The 16,158-nt window shown below is 52.4% G+C and overlaps 1 protein-coding gene across 1 annotated transcript; it reads left to right on the top strand.

The window, feature by feature from the left end:
* The first annotated feature begins 4,131 nt into the window (after positions 1-4,131).
* On the top strand, positions 4,132-15,120 carry FAM78A (family with sequence similarity 78 member A). Its single transcript, XM_033077761.1, has 2 exons — positions 4,132-5,172; positions 12,440-15,120. Exons 1-2 carry the CDS (start codon positions 4,910-4,912, stop codon positions 12,966-12,968), a joined length of 792 nt encoding a protein of 263 aa, XP_032933652.1. The 5' UTR covers positions 4,132-4,909; the 3' UTR covers positions 12,969-15,120.
* The last annotated feature ends 1,038 nt before the right edge of the window (positions 15,121-16,158 follow it).

Here is a 16,158-nt window from a genome sequence, read left to right as displayed (position 1 = left end):
AGTGCTAAATGAAATGTGGTTCTTTGGCTTCCAAAGATAATAACACAAATTTTACATTTTCTTTGCATTTTTATACATAGCTCTCAAAATTTCCTCAGAGAGCTGTGCATCCAGGCTGTGCCAGGCCATCCAGGTGGCAGCAGTGCTTGGACAAGCAAATGTCTGAGGTCCTGAGGAGCCCTCGCTCCTGGGCTTTGTTCACATTTTCCTCCCTCAAGGGAAAATAATACACATGAATTTATTTCTGATTCATACCCTCCTGGAACTTATCCCTGGATAAGGGAGGTGATTCTGCCCCTCTGCTGTGCTCTGGTGAGGCCCCACCTGGAGCACTGCATGCAACTCTGGGATCCCCAGCACAGGAAGGACATGGACCTTGGAATGAGTCCACAGGAGGCCATGGAGATGCTCCAGGGGCTGCAGTAACTCTGCTCTGGAGCCAGGCTGGGACAGCTGGGGGTGTTCACCTGGAGAAGAGAAGGCTCCAGGGACACCTCAGAGCCCCTGCCAGTGCCTGAAGGGGCTCCAGGAGAGTTGGAAATGGAGTGACAGGACTGGCTTCACACTGACAGAGAGCAGGGTTGGATGGTACAATTTGTCCAGTGAGGTGGGGAAGCCCTGGCACAGATCCCCAGAGAAACTGTGGCTGCCCCATCCCTGGAATTTTTCAAGGGCAAGGTTGGACAAGGCTTGGAGCAGCCTGGGACAGTGGAAGCTGTCTCTGCCAATGGCTGGGGGGTTGGACTAAATGACCTTTAAAGGTCCCTTCCAACCCAAACCATGTGATTCTATGATCCCAGCTGGAGGAAGAGCTTGTTCCCTTCTCAGGCACCCTTAAAACACGACCTGTCCTGGCTCAGGTACCACATGGGGCTGTGGCAGCCCTGAAATCACACAGGAGCTGCCACATCACCAACACCCACCAGCTCCTGCCTGATCCCTGACTTGCTGCCACTAGCAGGGCAGTCAGGACCCCATCCCTGCCTGCCTGCCCTCCTCCCACTGCCCAGAGTATGGAAAATCCCAGCCTACCTGACACTGGCCAGGCAGAGAAGCATCAGCACTGCTTCCCCTTGTAGCCAAGTGCATGGGCTCCTGGATTTTCCCACTCTGTGCAAGGCTGCTGCTCTGTGGGGCTCTGCAAATATCAAATAAAGGCACTGGTGGTCAGAAACAGGGAGACTCCTGCCCAGTCTGGTGCTGGGCATGCTGAGCTACAACTTAACATTTTCCTCATGGGTTAAAAAATACCTTGAAAGCCCTGGGAGTGAATTTAATCTGGTGCCTGCCTCTTCTGCTGACTGATATGAGGGAATTTCCCTGCCCCAGCCTCCCTGACCTGCTCCTCAGTCCTGAGCAGGAAGGGGCTGGAGGAGGAAGGGCAGTGCCAGCAAAACCCCTGTCAGTGGTGGAGTGGGAAAGGAAAACTGTCTGATCTCTGCTGCAGCCAGGTGGGCTGTCACTGACAGTCCCAGCTGGAGAAACTGAGCTCGGGAGGGAAAAATCCCTGATCCCACTGAGGCCGTGACAAGCCCCATCGTGCAAAACAGCCACTAACCCAGGGGTTTATAAATATCCCTGCAGACAGGCTCCCTGCTCCAGGGGCTATTCCAGTCCTGACACATGATCCACAGGGGTCATCCAGCACCTGGGAGAACGCCCAGGCAGACAAATCCAGCATGCTCCCTGTGCCCAGCCTGCTCAGCCCTGGCTGTGCTCCCTGCTGTCCTGCCCACCCCGCCTGCAGCGCTGCTGGCCCCAATTGTGGCCACAATTCCCTGTCAGTGGCCAGCACGGCCAGGGAAATCACACTGGAATGTGGGTGGGACAGCAGTGAGAGCCCCATCCCCTTTCTCTGCAATTCACTGGCAGAGTTGATGCATCCCAACCTCTGTCAGCAGCTGGCCAAAGAAGCAGCGCTTGCAAAGTGAATCCAGCAAACCCTGCATGGGATTCTTCTGGGGACAAACAAGAAACTGGGATGTGTTAATGCCTTAATCACTCACAGCAGCGTGATGGACGCAAGCACGACCAAAACCCAAGGAAAACTCCAGCTGAAGATGAAAAGCTGATTTCATTAGAATGAGATAATGCAATTTCCTAGTTGACCAGAGCACCAGAGACAGCCAAGTTGAAGCAAGACCTGGCTGAAGCTTCAGTGAAACTGGAGTCGCAGAATATGCAGTTTCACCAGACTCATGATGCTCTGGGAAACTGTGACAAGCTTGTTTGAAAAGTGTGAAAGAGCCTTGGAAATGTCAAAGGATTTCAGCACCTTCTGGAGGCTGCTGGATATTTCATTCGGAAGATGCTAATTTCATTCTTCCTTGTACTACATGATAGTAAGTGGCTTGTAACTTGAGTGAGTTCTTAGTGTTTCTGTCACAGGACTAGTGACTAAATTGTGCCTTCCACAGCAACTGGGAAGTTTAAAATAAATACTTCTCAATGCTTCGAGAAACACGTGAGGAGGAAAAAGATGACAATAAACTGTTTTTTTCCACTTGCTGTGGGTGGAGAGGAGCAAATCTGCCTCCCCTCATCCTGTGGCATTCACTTGTTAGGATCACCTGGTAGCTCTGGTCTCTCCTACCTGCTAGGGGCTAACCCAGCCTGCTGAGAGTGCAGGGTGGGAAGGACTAAAACACATTTACAGCAGCTCTGTGCTGTACAAGCACACCACACCACCAAAGAGATTTTTACCTCTTATTTCTCCAGATTTCCTATTTAGAAACAAGTGACAGAGGACACACTCACCCAATGCCTGATGTCCTTCAGCTATTGCTGAAAAGCCAGATAATTTCACCTCCCCTGGTGCTCAGACCCTCAGCCAGAGCAGGACCAGCTGGCAGCATTACTCCCCAAACTGCCTGTAATAGAAGTTTACAACTTTCCCACCGGCCACTGCTGCCTCAGACACTTGTCACTCCCTGTTCCAGCTGCTCCCGAGTCCCACTGCTGCTGTGGAGAGCTTTACATTAGTCCTTGCTGGAATCACAGCCCATCCAACCTAGGGCTAAGGGGTCTGCAAATAAGGAAACCATCCCCTCTGGTGCCCTTTGGTTGGCACCAAACCCACCCAGCAGGCTCCAGCTGGGGGAGGAAAAACTTAATCAGCAAACCCAAGAAAAAGCACACAGCGGTAAAATTAAAAGATAACAATAATAAAGAGAGAAAAAAATAGGCGTTTCTAAAATAACAAAAAAAACTACATTACCCACAATTCACGGACATGTGGGAGGAAATGCTGGTTTTTTTTGCAAAGGAGGTTTAGCCTGAACAGCTGCAGTTTAAAAGCGAAATACAGGGGGAGGGATGGGACTGGGCGAAGGAGGGAGGACAGGGCTGCGGGGGGGCCCGGACCCGCAGCCGGTGCCGCTGCGAGCCGCGCTAGCCACGGGCATGCGGCGCTGCCAGCCCGGGCAGCCGGCCGGGCACGCCCGGGGGCACCCAGGGGCTGCGGGCGAGTTTCGGCAAAGTTTGACCCCGTTGCCTTTCTGATGCTGCGGCGGCGAGCGGAGCCGGAGCCCCCCCGCGCCCCCGCGCTCCCCCGGCGAGGCTCAGAGCCGGCCCCGGGTGCATGAATGTATTGCGGGAGAGGAAGCCTGCGGCAGCCGGGAGGCGGAGGCACCGATCCTGCTCCGCTCACCTCCCCGGGCAGCCAGCTAAGAGGCGAAGGGGAGGAAAAAAAAAAACCTAAAAGAAAAAAAAAAAAAACCCATCGAGAGAAGGAGCCTCCCCCCCGCCCCGCGCCGCTGCTCGCCCCCGCAGCGCAGGAGCCGGGGCTCGGCGGCGCGGCCGGGGCTCGCCGCGGCTCCCCGGGATGCTGTGACGCCCTGCGGGGCCCACGCGTGTGCGGGGCAGCCCCGCCGAGCCCGCCCATGAGCCCCGCAGGCTGAGCCACAGCCGGCTCGCCCGGCAGCGGCAGCAAGAGGAGGAGGAGGAGGAGGAGGAAGGTCGGACACCCCTGCGGAGAGCCGCTCGGCGAGGAGGAGAAGGAGGAGGAGGAGGAAGGGGAGCGGCGGGGCCGGCGCCCCCCGGGCCGGTGCGTGGCGGGGGATGTCACGGGCGGCGGTTCCGCGGCGCTGAGCGGGCGCGGAGCGGCGCGGCCCCGGCGGGCGCGGGGGAGGCTCCATCGCCGCTGCCCCGCTGCGCTCCCGGAGCCGCCGGCCCCACCGGCACCGCGCTGGCTTCTCGCTGCGTCCGGCTATTTCTAAGGGAAAGAGAAAAAAAAAATATATTAATCCCCAAAGCGCAAGACATCGCTGGCGGAGGAGCCTCCAGAATCGGAGATTTGGCGACTTTTTGCATTTTCCAGCCGTCGCTTCGTTCTGTTATTATTGTAATTTTGTGCGAAAGGAAGTTATGAACAACTGCAAGTCAGGAAGTGGAAATCCACACCGGTTGTGACAAGCTGGGGCTAAAAACTATTTCATTATTTATATAGATGTGTCTATCAACATTCTGCTTTTCATCCAAAGAATAAAGGGAAATACCGGCTAGTCCTATGTTTGATGGTGAATGACAGACCGCATCTGAGCAAAGGAAGGACTAAATATATCAGCTAAGAACACCATCTTTATTTATTGAACTCAAGAGACTTTTTTTTTTTTAACCCAAAGACTGTTTGAGCGAGAGATTTAATGGGTCATTAAAAGGGGGGAAAATTTTTAAAGGCCCTTTTGCTTCTGAAACGCAGCTAACCTCAAAAATAGAAGCAGTACTTGTAAGACAGATACTCGAATTAAGGCTTTACATGATGAATTTTCTATCCTATGGATATCAGTTTTGAAATTACAAACCAAGAAGATCTGTAATTGATCTAGCACCAGATAATTTCAATGCCTAATATTCCCCAGGATTGCTGGAGTACCCTAGGAGCTGCGTCGGACTGTACTCGGGGTATGCCATGGGCTGTATTCAGAGTATTAGCTGCAAATCCAAAGTTTTCCGGGAAAGTATTTCAGTGATTGAAGTCAAAGCCTCCATTGATCCCATTCCCACCAGCATTGACGAGTCCTCCAGCGTGGTCCTGCGCTACCGGACCCCTCATTTCCGAGCCTCTGCGCAGGTGTTGGTGCCCCCTCTTCCCAAGAAGGAGACCTGGATCGTGGGCTGGATCCAGGCTTGCAGCCACATGGAATTTTACAATCACTACGGGGAGCAGGGAATGTAAGTATTTCCAAGAGCGCGTGCGGGTGCGTTTGCCCAGTGGGAAGAGGGAGCGGGAGGACCGTGGCCTGGTCGGGAAGTAGCAGGTTAAACCAAAAATTGTAATCCATATTTAAAAACCCAACCACTCTGGAACTTAACAGGACTTTCCCATGTGTTTAAAATACAGGAGAGCTTGTCCCTGCCCTTTTAAAGCAGTGGGTGTTCTTCTCTTTGAATGAGAATTTACCCAAGCCCCAACCAAGCCCCACTTGTTCTGGTAGGAACCCAAAAGCAGCACTATTTCCCAACAGATCTGCACAGGAGATCCTGAAACCCTGGCAGCAGCCCTGCCAGGAGAGGCAGCCCTGCTGTGATACATGTTTGACACGAGTGGATCTCCTGACCTCCAGCTCCTCTTGCCTGCATCCCTCCCATCCCAAATCTGCGCATTGGGGAGCCCCAGGGAGGGCTGAGGGCTGACACTTGTGGCTCGGAGCCGTCCCTGGTGTGCTCTGCTGCTGCTGCTGCTGCTGCAGTGAGCCATGGCTCAGAGCTCGGTAGCCCACCAGCTTTGGGAGCACATTTAACGTCACAGGAGGAATCCTGCCTGCTTTGCCCACAGCAGCAGGCAGCCCACGGGAAAGCACAAGCTGGATTTAACCCCTTGGTAGTTGAACCATCTGCATCACCTTGGAGCAGGGTGCACATTTCACGTTACCCTCCTTTATGGGTAATGTGAAAGGGAATGTATAGGTATATATGTGAGGTGGGAGGAATCCAGGGGCTGTTTGCACACCAAGAATCCCTGTATTACTGGTCAGATAGTCATAGTGAGACAGGAATGAGTCAAATCAGAATGTCACTTCCCTGCTGAGAAAAGTCATCTCTCCCCAGTCCCCCACCAGCTTGTTCTCCAAACGTTGCAGGCTTTGGCCCACAGCTAAATCAGTCCCAGCACCTGATCCCCAAATGCCTGCACAGAGCAGCAATTCTGCAACTCACAGTGCTGGGCAGCACCAGGTGCAACCTCCTGGTGCAGCAGAAATGTGTCTGTCCAGCCACGGGGACAGAGCCTGAGCGCAGAGCCAGCGCTGGCAGCTGGGTCAGTGCCTGAGGAGCTGATGCTGCCCAGTCCCCGGGGCTGAGGGAGGAAGGACGGCAAGGTCAGGTCCGAGCAATCCTCTCCCTGCTCATCCCCAGTGCCTCGAGTCAGGGAGATGCTGGCTCAGCCCCTGAGGGTCAGCCTGGGCAGCTTAAAAAACCCCTGAATGAGGAGTGAGGAGGGAGGAGGGGGACAAGGCTGACTTAATGCAGCGCCTTCCTGAACATCTGCACGCACAGCCTGGCCCTCCTTCCCTCCTTCCTCCTTCCCTCCCAGGGACACGGGCTCAGCATCACCCAGAGATGTGCTCTGGAGGAAAGGGCATAGCAGGAGCAGCCCCAGGCTGTCCACCTCCTGTCCCCTTGTCCCCTCTCTGCTCGAGCAGAAAAGAAAGTTTCTTGAGCAGCAAACCAGCACCTGGCACACACCAGCAGTGCAGACGGGCTGATCTTGATTTTTAAAAGTATTTACAGCAGGCCCGAAATCTGTAGGGTTTTTGGCTCCAACAGCATCTTTAGCAAGGACAATTTGTTGCTCAGATGTTCCCAATTCCAGGCCTTTGGGATTTGCATGTGTAATTCTCAGGCTCGTTTAGGAATCCTGTCTTTAGCGACCAGCTGCAAAGGAAAATAGAAAAGTCCACTTTATATAAATACAGCCCAGATGCACTGAAATAGAGAGGACTGGGCACAGAGTGATGCTGCCAGTGCTGCTCTGAGCTGCAAACCTCAGCGTGGCCTTTTATTTCCCTGCACCTGAGTTGCCCTGTGTTTAAAATGAGGATTTGGTACAGCCTGCCCTTGCTGGAATGTTTTGGGACAAAAAAAAAGGAAAAAAAAGAAAAAGAGAAAAGAATAGTAGCTGCTACTGTAAACAGGTAGAATTAAACACTGAGAGCTTTTAGCTAGAAAATCATGGAAACTCAGATTTTTCCCTAGGAGGTTCATTGACATTTAACTGATATAAAAAATAAAAAAAAAGTTACCTGAACACAAGCAGGAATTGCTCTGTTCCTGCACTCTCTCTATAGACTCACTGCCATCTGAAGGCTATAAATAAAGGCATTTAGGAGGAAAGGCCTCTTCAGTGCCATTGAAACGTGGGCTTGGAAGACCTTTGCAGACAGAGACAGGACACAAACCTTAGGGAAGGGTGGGCCAAGGTTTGGCTGGTGTAACGCGGTGTAATCCCACTGACCTCCACAGAGCTGCAGATGCCAACAGACTCCCAACTTTCCATCACAGGGAGAGGCTACTGCCACATCCATGTCTTTAACCCCTGTGGTGACCAGCAAACAAAAAACCCCAAACAGTCAAAAATCAGTGATCCAACCGAAGCACCAATACTTACAGCAGGCTTTGGATTAATTTTTCACTTCTCTGCTGGGAAGTTGTTAGCTGTGCATAAGCTGGCCATTACATTGAGGATGGAAACAGCTGAGAAATACTGGAGCAGATGGAGCTGTGCATAATGCTGCTATAGGGATGGGAGCTACAGAGGGGATAATTTAGACACGCACGTTTAAAGTGGCACTGACAATCTAGGGGCTAAATGCAGCATTTTTAAATTTAAAGGAAGAGAATTAAGGCTCAGCTAACACATAAGTGCTGGCATTGCTTTACATGTGAGTCAGGAGATGCTGCAGGGAACATGAAAACCCCCAGCCTGAGGATGTGGATGTGCTCTCTGCCCCCTCTCTGTGCAGGACTGGGGCAAACTCCTGTTCACCCCATGGCTGGTAGTGCTGTTCCTCCCATGCAGGATTTTACCCCTGTCCTTAGGGATGATGCTGCTGTGCAGAGGAGACATCAGGATCAGGCCAGAGCTGTGACCTGTGCAGGAGCAGCTGGACCAGGTCCCTGCTGGGGTGGGTGCTGGTTTCTGCACCTGCTGGAACCTGGGCCATGCAGGAATGGCATTATCCAGCCTCCTCCATCTCCATGGAGATATGCAAGAAGCTGTGCAGATGGAGATATGCAAAATAGAGAGAGAAATAAATTGGAGTTGGGATATGATCAGCCAAGAATCTGGAGAAGTTTCATGTGGATGTTTCTCCCCCTGGAAGACCTCATGGGCCACTTGCATCCTTACATCATCACTTCATCTTCCCAGGCATCTCTCCCTGGTGAGATTAAATCTTCCATGCCCTGCAGCAGGGACATAATGAACTCACCTTGTCAAGAGAATAAACCCCCAGTCTGCAGGAGGGAGGATACAATCAAAAAAACCACAAGGGTATCTTTTCCAAACAAAGTGAAGGGAGGTCAGTGCACTGTGGGAATTCACCCCTCCAGGGATTGAGAGGAAAAGTCTTGGCTGCCCTGCAATGGCCCCTGGATCTCACCTGTGCTGTGGGCACCCACCTTAGCCCAGTTACAGGGGTTGTCCAGCTGGGCTTGAGTCTGCTCCCCTCATCCAGCAGAAATTGTTCCCTTTTTCCTGATGCCAGTTTTGTGCTAGTTTCAGTCCCTGAGCCAGCTGTCAAACACTGCTGCTGGAGGCAGGAGCACACAGCTGGAGGGTGGGAGGAAGAGGGACCACAGCAGCACAGCTCTGTCAGCCAGGGAACAACATCTTAAATTTCCTTCCTGTTCTTCACTCTAACCCTGCCTTGACTTGCCTGACGTGCTGGAGTAGGTGAGAGAGGCACTGTAAAGGAGAATTTAAAATTAAGCAGCTCTGGCTATCAGGTTTTCTTTCTCTCAGCGAGTCCCCAGTGCAGGCCAGTGGTGGAGGGAGGCAGGAGCAGGGATGTGAAATGCCTGAGACAGTTTCACTACACCCACACATGGCTCTGGTCCATGCAGCAAGCAGGGGCTGTGTCCCAGAGGGGCTGCTCTTATTTAGGGAGCTCAGAGAGGAAGGTGTTGGAAAGCACAAGGTTGTGCAAGTCCATCTGGCCTGTGACTAATTAGGAGCTGGCTTTAAGCAATTAGAGCTGAGGATGCAATAGTGCCTGTCTGGAAAGGTTACCTGGATGTTTCCACACTGGATGCCCAGGGCTGGAGGCTGCTCTGCTGGGTTTGCTGTCCCTGCCCTGGTGGGTGCTGTGGGACAGATCTGGGAGCTCAGGATAAGCTGGGGGATTCGTTCTGTGTGACAGAACAAGAAAAAAGTGTCTGAATGAGGGATGGGAAGATAAAACCTACATAAAGCTGCTTGGCTGTCAGCAGCAGGGCTCTGGTTGTACCACAAGAAATAGCTCCAAGTTCCTTCTGGTAGCAAGAAGACATTTGTTCAGAGAGGTTTCTTGGCAGCTCCAGTCTCTGGTGATGCCCACACTGACTCTGAAGGTTTCAGAAGAGGCAGAAACAGGCCTGTCAGTGTTACAAGGCAGAACCTACTGATCTTGGAGCTGATCAGTGAGCCCACGAAACCAGATAGCTTGGTTTCTTTTCATGCCTCCTTCCTGCTATTGTCAGCAAAGTGTTTACTGGGCACTTTCTGGTCTCTCCTTGGCTCGACACTACCAGAGAAAGATGCTGATGCAGCCAAAGATCATTCCACAGCATTCTTTCCAAAATCATCCAGTTGTTGGCATATTATTTGACATGGACACGCTCTGCAAGCAGGGCCTGCCAGCCTGGCTGGCACAGAGGCTTTGCTGTAGCACCAGGCAAGGTGCAACCACCAGCAGCAGCCACTGTGCAGCCCCTGCTCTGCTCCAGTCATGGGATCATCATGAGGCCTCGTTTTTATGCTCATTCCAAGCTGTGCAGATGAAGCATGATGGTTTTGAAACCCTGGGGTTAACCACACTGGCTAGAATTAGGCACAGCGTGCTCTGTGAAGAAACACAGGCTGGTTTCTCCTTCCCCATTCCTGCCCACGCCTTTCCTCAAGCTGGGTGCCCTCCTGGGCCACCCTGAGCTCAGCTTTGTCCTGGGGTGCTGCAGGCTCTGCAGGCACCATCCTGCTCAGTCCCTGACACAGCTCCACCTCTGTGCTCTTGTTCAAATCCTGGGCACATCCTGAGAAGCTGCTGCAATTCCATACTGACCTGGGGATGAAGATGGGGACCAGCAGATCTTGGAGGACCTGCATTTGCTGAGCACACTGTACCAGCTTCTCCTGCCATTCACCCACCAGCTCTGGTCTGAGCAGGCTGCAGCAGCCCAGGGGGATCATCACCCTCTGTGGCATCTCAGCTCCTGGCTGGCACCTCTGTACCTGCAGAGATGCTGTGGCTGCACCACGCCTGTCACCTCAGAGCCAGCCTCAGGACACTGTCACATCCCTGGGTGACAGCCAAGCTGAGTACCAGCCACTGTCTGAATGGAAAGTAATCCTAAACCAGCAGCTGAAAGGGAGAGAAGAGCCCCCAGATGGGGTTTCAGAGCTGGGCTGTGCAGCAGGGAGGGGTGGGGGCTGCAGAGCACGACCTCCACTCATCCATCTGTGAGGGCTGGGGCGCTTAGCATCCTCAGAGCCTCCCCAGAGCATCCCCAGAGCCTCCCCAGAGCCTCCCCAGAGCCTCCCCAGAGCCTCCCCAGAGCCTTCCAGAGCATCCCCAGAGCATCCCCAGAGCATCACCAGAGCCTCCCCAGAGCCTTCCCCTGCTCATCTCTGCTGAAGGGCGTGAGGGTTGGTGAGCCAGGATGACTCTGGTTTGCAGGGCAGAGCGTATAAACATCTCTGCAGTGCACAAGGGTCCTGGCAGGACTGCTCAGGGATCTCCTTTTGGCTGCCTTCACTAAAGATTTTCTTCCAGGGAAAGGACTCCCTCTGCCTGCTGGCGATGGGCTCGGGAGGAAGGGATTGCTGCAGCTGCGGTGCCGTAGCTGACAGCAGCCAGTAAATCTGTGCAGGGAGATGTTGTGCTTGCATAACCCCTGGTCCTGCGGCTCAGAGCATCCCTGCATCCCCCAGGGCTGATGCTCAGAGCATCCCCTGGTCCTGCTGCTCCCTCCCTTCATCCCATGTCCTGTCTCACACTTCATCTCCCGCTGGGAGGTGTTTGCCAGGACCCCCTGCTCACATGAAAAAAAGATAAATGAGACCTTTAAATCCCCCGTGGTATCCTCTAGCCAGAGCCAGACACAGCTAAGTGCTGAACGATCCAGTGAGTACAAACATGGAGGCACTTCACGGTCATTAACTAATTAACAGTCAAAACAGCCTTATGAGACAGTGACATCAGGCCTGGCCAGAGCAGCTCATCCCAAAGCTGTGAAAGAACCAGCCAGGCCCATGAGAACCCCCAGCCACAGCCTCCTCTGCAATCAAGGCACTATTTTAAGCTGCAGCACCAGACTTATGAAAGGCTTGGACAGTCACCCTGACCCTGAGGAGCCTCAGGGCGTCCCCTCTGTGTCTCTCCAAGATAAATCATTTCCCACGTCCCAGCCTGCAGCAGGGAGCCACAAGGCTTGGGGGGCTGGAGCACAGCCAGTCCTGTGGCAGGGTCAGGTACAAAAGCTGCTGCTGCTGCCACCCAGTCCCTTCTGCCACCTCGATGGCTGGGACATCATCCCTGGGTGGTGGGGAGTGCTGATTCATGAGCAGGAGGGAGAGCAACCTCTGCCAGCCTGGTTTTTAAAAGACTGTCCTTAAAACAGCTGCTGTGCACCGAGCAAGTGATCTGTGGTTGTGCCAGCCCAGAGCAAACACCCAGCCCTCCTTCTGAGACATTTACAGCAGTTCGCTTCTATTGGCAAATCCAATCTTAAAAATTAAATTGCAAGTTAATAAAATAACCCACTCCCAGTTGTGCATGGGCAGTACAAGATGGCAGGGGACTGTTTTCACTCACGTTCCTGCTGGAAGCACTGACCTCTCTGTCCCTCTCACAGGTGAGCAGCGCGGGCAGTTTTACAAAGCTCGACCTCGGGCTCTCTGATTACTGTAACACCATCTCCAGCCCAAGCCTGGTGTGCAGCCCTCGAGCTGGGTCCTTCCAAGGGCTGGAGGAGGGTGGGTTACACTTCCAGCACCGAGCAGACAGCGGGGAGGGACAGTGGCTCATCCAGAGAGAAATTTAGGGGATGAACGGATTGAGAGCTGCCCTGATGAGAAGGATGGCAGGGATGAGATCATTGAGCAGGGTGGCACAAAGGGCACAAATTCCAGTAAAAGCTGGAGAGGCAATGCATCCTCAGCTCTTCCCTCTCCTTTCTAAAGTCCAGCATGTTTCTACACTAATTAATTAATACATTATCCATAATTTGCTGTTGATTATGGCAGGTCAAGCTGGGAGCTTCCAGATCTACTGGACGGTAAAATCCAGGCCATCAGTGACTCAGACGGAGTGAACTATCCCTGGTATGGGAACACCACAGAAACCTGCACCATCGTGGGTCCCACCAAGAAGGAGTCCAAGTTCAACATCAGCATGAACGACAACTTCTACCCGAGCGTGACGTGGGCGGTGCCCGTCAGCGACAGCAACGTGGCCAAGCTCACGAGCATCCACCGGGATCAGAGCTTCACCACCTGGCTGGTGGCCACCAACACGGCCACCAACGAGATGGTGACCCTGCAGACTATCAAATGGCGCATGAGGCTGGGCATCGAGGTGAACCCCAGCAGGCCCCTGGGGCAGCGTGCCAAGCTGCAGGAGCCCTCTGCTCAAGAGCAGCCCCAGGTCCTCAGCAAGAATGAGCCAATACCACCCAGTGCCCTTGTCAAACCCAATGCCAATGATGCTCAGGTACTCATGTGGAGGCCAAAGGATGGACCACCACTCGTGGTGATACCCCCAAAACATCGATAATACACGCCTGGCGTCCCGGCACCGAAAGGGAGAAAACGAAACCCGAAGCAAAACAATCACTTAGGTATTAGGAGACACACGTATAATCTGAGCAAAATCAAAATGCACTTTTTATTCATTCAACAAATGCAACCATTCTACCTTCTCCCATTGGGACGGATTTCACTGTGCTAAAGCTAAAGAGGAGACCTGGGACTGGGTCTGTCTCATCACTGGATTCCTAAGGGAAGAAATTAACACTGATGTCTACCCTAGAACTTTTTTTTTTCTTCCCTACTTTAGTTCCCGTTTGAACTTCAGCCTCATTAGCTTGTCCAGAACTGCCCAGAACAATAAGAACATTTTATTTGGGATTTTAAGAATTATTTTTTTTCTTTTTGGTTGAGAACGAAACAAGTTCCTGGAGCAAAAAGTTGACTATTTAAGATAAGGTATTTTTTTTTAAGCTGTAAGGTTCTGAGTTGCAAATCCAAGTCATGCGGCCTTATGTAGACTTTGCTTTGCATTGCCAAACTTTTGCCTTAAAGCTATGTTTGAAAAAAAAATAAACAAAAAACCAACAAAAACACCACCAGGCAGAATGTCCTTTCTACAGAATTCTGGAGAAAAAGTTTTGGAACAAGGAATAGATTGTCAGCATGGCACAGGCTGATGGATGAAAAGGGCATGAAATTGGAAGAAGCAAGAAAATCTTCCTCTTTTTAAAACCTGGAACAAGGAAGCACGGAAATAATCTCAGTTTCAAAGCAATGCAAATAACAAACCTGCTGTTGGATGGCTCTCGAGGGGGAGCTCCCAGGCCACCTCCCTGCTTTGCAGGAGGGCTTGGAGGCTCCTCGTGCTGCTCACCCATGGTGACCTCAGCCTCCTGTCAGCAGTTTGATATGGAATAACCTCACAGCTGGAATTGTGGCCCTGGGAATCAACACCAATCAGGGGGGGAAAGTCCCACTGGGTTTGTCTTTAGGACACACAGATGTTTTCCCAGCCAGCCCACAGCCTCACCTTCCCGTGGATAAGAGCCAAGGGCTCGTGCGCCTGCTGCTGTTGGTGAAGCTCTGTTTGCCCCTGAAATCCCCATGACGGTGCTGCACAAAGAGTGGGATATTAAAAGGATCCTGCTGAAGTCACTGGAGACCCACAGGTGTCAGCAAGGGCAGATCTGACCCACTCAGTCTTCCCAGCAAAGTCTGCAGTTCAGGAGCAGCCACGTCTGAAATAACAGGGATCCACTCCTGGCAAACACAGCAGCAACAGGAAAACTCTCCCTTCTGTGGTAACAAATCACATTGGGATTAACAGATCATTTTCTTCCCAATGACCTCACGATCTACCTGACTGTCAGCAAGGAGGTGCAGACAGGACCACGACACCATCCCTGTCTCTCATGGCACGAACACCCACTGTAGCAACGGGTAACACACGAGAAGGGGCAGGCAGGGCAACACCTGAGCCTGGGGTGTGGATCCCCAGTGAGGAAGGAGCATTTGGAGGAGGAGGTGAAACCTGTAGGTTTTAATAAGGACCAGATGGCTGCTGAGATAACCAGATGCTCTTCTGCAGAGGAGGATGAGGCAGAAGAGCCTTTTGAATGGGAGGGATGGGTTTGAAGGCAGCTCTGTAGTGGAGGTGGCATCTGGAGGCCAGGGCACAGGTTGGGGAGTGGAGGATCTGCTCTGCCCAGCATGGCCCAGGGCAGATCACTTCCCTCTGCAGCTCCTTCCCCCTGAAAATATTTCTTCCTCCTATTAACAACTTGCCTGGAGAGCTGGGACTAAGGAGAACTCTGCATGCCAGGTACAAGCCTGGCCCTGCTGAGCTGGTCTGAACAGGTCTCACCACCCCACACACGCTGCTCAAAAGGCTCTCCCCTCGGAGAGGCACCAATCAGCTGCTATCCCTATCCTCATCTTCCACATGGGACGTTACCAGCAAGAAATTCTCCTTCCTCACTTCTGCACAGCCACACCACCTCCTTTGGCAACAGGTTCAACATCACTCCTGCCTGGGGAACGCGTGCCCAGAAGTTGTGTCCCCCACCAAGACAGCCTCAAACCAGCAAACAAGGATCCTGGGGCCCTGCAGCCATTCCCCTGTGTCCAGAGGAGCCCACCCTCCTCCATCCACTGGCTTTCAGAGATGCTCAGCCACAAAGCTGAGGGAAGTCCGGCTTGCAAACAACTGGACTGGATCAAACCCAAATCCACAAGCCAAAGGGTGCCTAAATCTCGGCTTTGGGACTATAAAGGATGAAGCTAGGGAGACTTGGACTTGCACAGTCATTCTCTGTATTAAACTCCGTTTTCTTACCTGGATTCAGATCCAACTATAGCTCCACTGGCACAGCCCTTTGGGACTTGTCTGTATTTTCTCCGAGGCAATACATGCAGAAGAGGACAAACTGTGGGCTGTGGGTGAATAGCTGATCGTGCTCTCACGCATCCTGGCTGCTGCTGAGTCCCATGGGTGGGAGCAGGAGGGGGATTTGTGTCTGGTATTCACTTTGTCTCCAGGTGCTGAGTATTTACAGTTCTCACTGATGTCAGCCTGGGTCGAAGGAATTGGACCCAGTTGTCTTAATTAGCTGCACGAAGGAATTCCAAGGAAAGATTTCTTCTCAGTCACCAAAAACCACATTCAGGGAACACCTACGTCCTTTTCCACTTAGCTTTGTGTTGGACTTAGTCTCCCAGTGCATTAAGTAAATCTGGTTCCTCCTTTTCCCTCTACCTGGTGGACTGGATACATCCATGCAATTTGATAGCAACCTCCTGGCTAATCTGTCCCGTTGCACTGAACGGACCCAGCTAAGCAGTAAACACAAAATTCAAATTTCATGTTGGGGTCGGCTTTGCATGGATTTCTCCCTTCCCAAAGAATGCCTTTATCCCGTGCCTAGGTCGAAACGTGCCCCTTCACCTCCATCTGCATCACCAGACATGGCAAAGAGAGTGATGCTGCCTCTTCTGAGATTTCATGCGTTGTGATTAAAAGTGATGTTTTTCCAATGCTGCTTCATTACCAAACTGATGGGGGCAGATTGTAACAGGAAGGATGGCTGGAAGTAACAGGGGCTCTAAGGCACCACACTGCTATGGCTGGTTAAAGCCATGTGGTTAGAACAGGGATTGATACAGGGTTCCAGTGGGGACTTCAATGTCTGGGGAACCAGGGCAAAGTGGTAAATGAG

The sequence above is a fragment of the Catharus ustulatus genome, chromosome 21, assembly GCF_009819885.2.
Source record: "Catharus ustulatus isolate bCatUst1 chromosome 21, bCatUst1.pri.v2, whole genome shotgun sequence".
In the NCBI taxonomy this organism is placed as follows: Eukaryota; Metazoa; Chordata; class Aves; order Passeriformes; family Turdidae; genus Catharus; species Catharus ustulatus.
This window is presented reverse-complemented; position numbering and strand designations above follow the sequence as displayed.

Excerpts from the sequence above, each read along its gene's own strand:
- FAM78A (XM_033077761.1), top strand. The coding sequence starts at position 4,910 with ATGGGCTGTATTCAGAGTATTAGCTGCAAATCCAAAGTTTTCCGGGAA. Across the intron at positions 5,173-12,439 it reads CACTACGGGGAGCAGGGAAT|GTCAAGCTGGGAGCTTCCAG; the intron begins GTAAGTATTTCC and ends TGATTATGGCAG.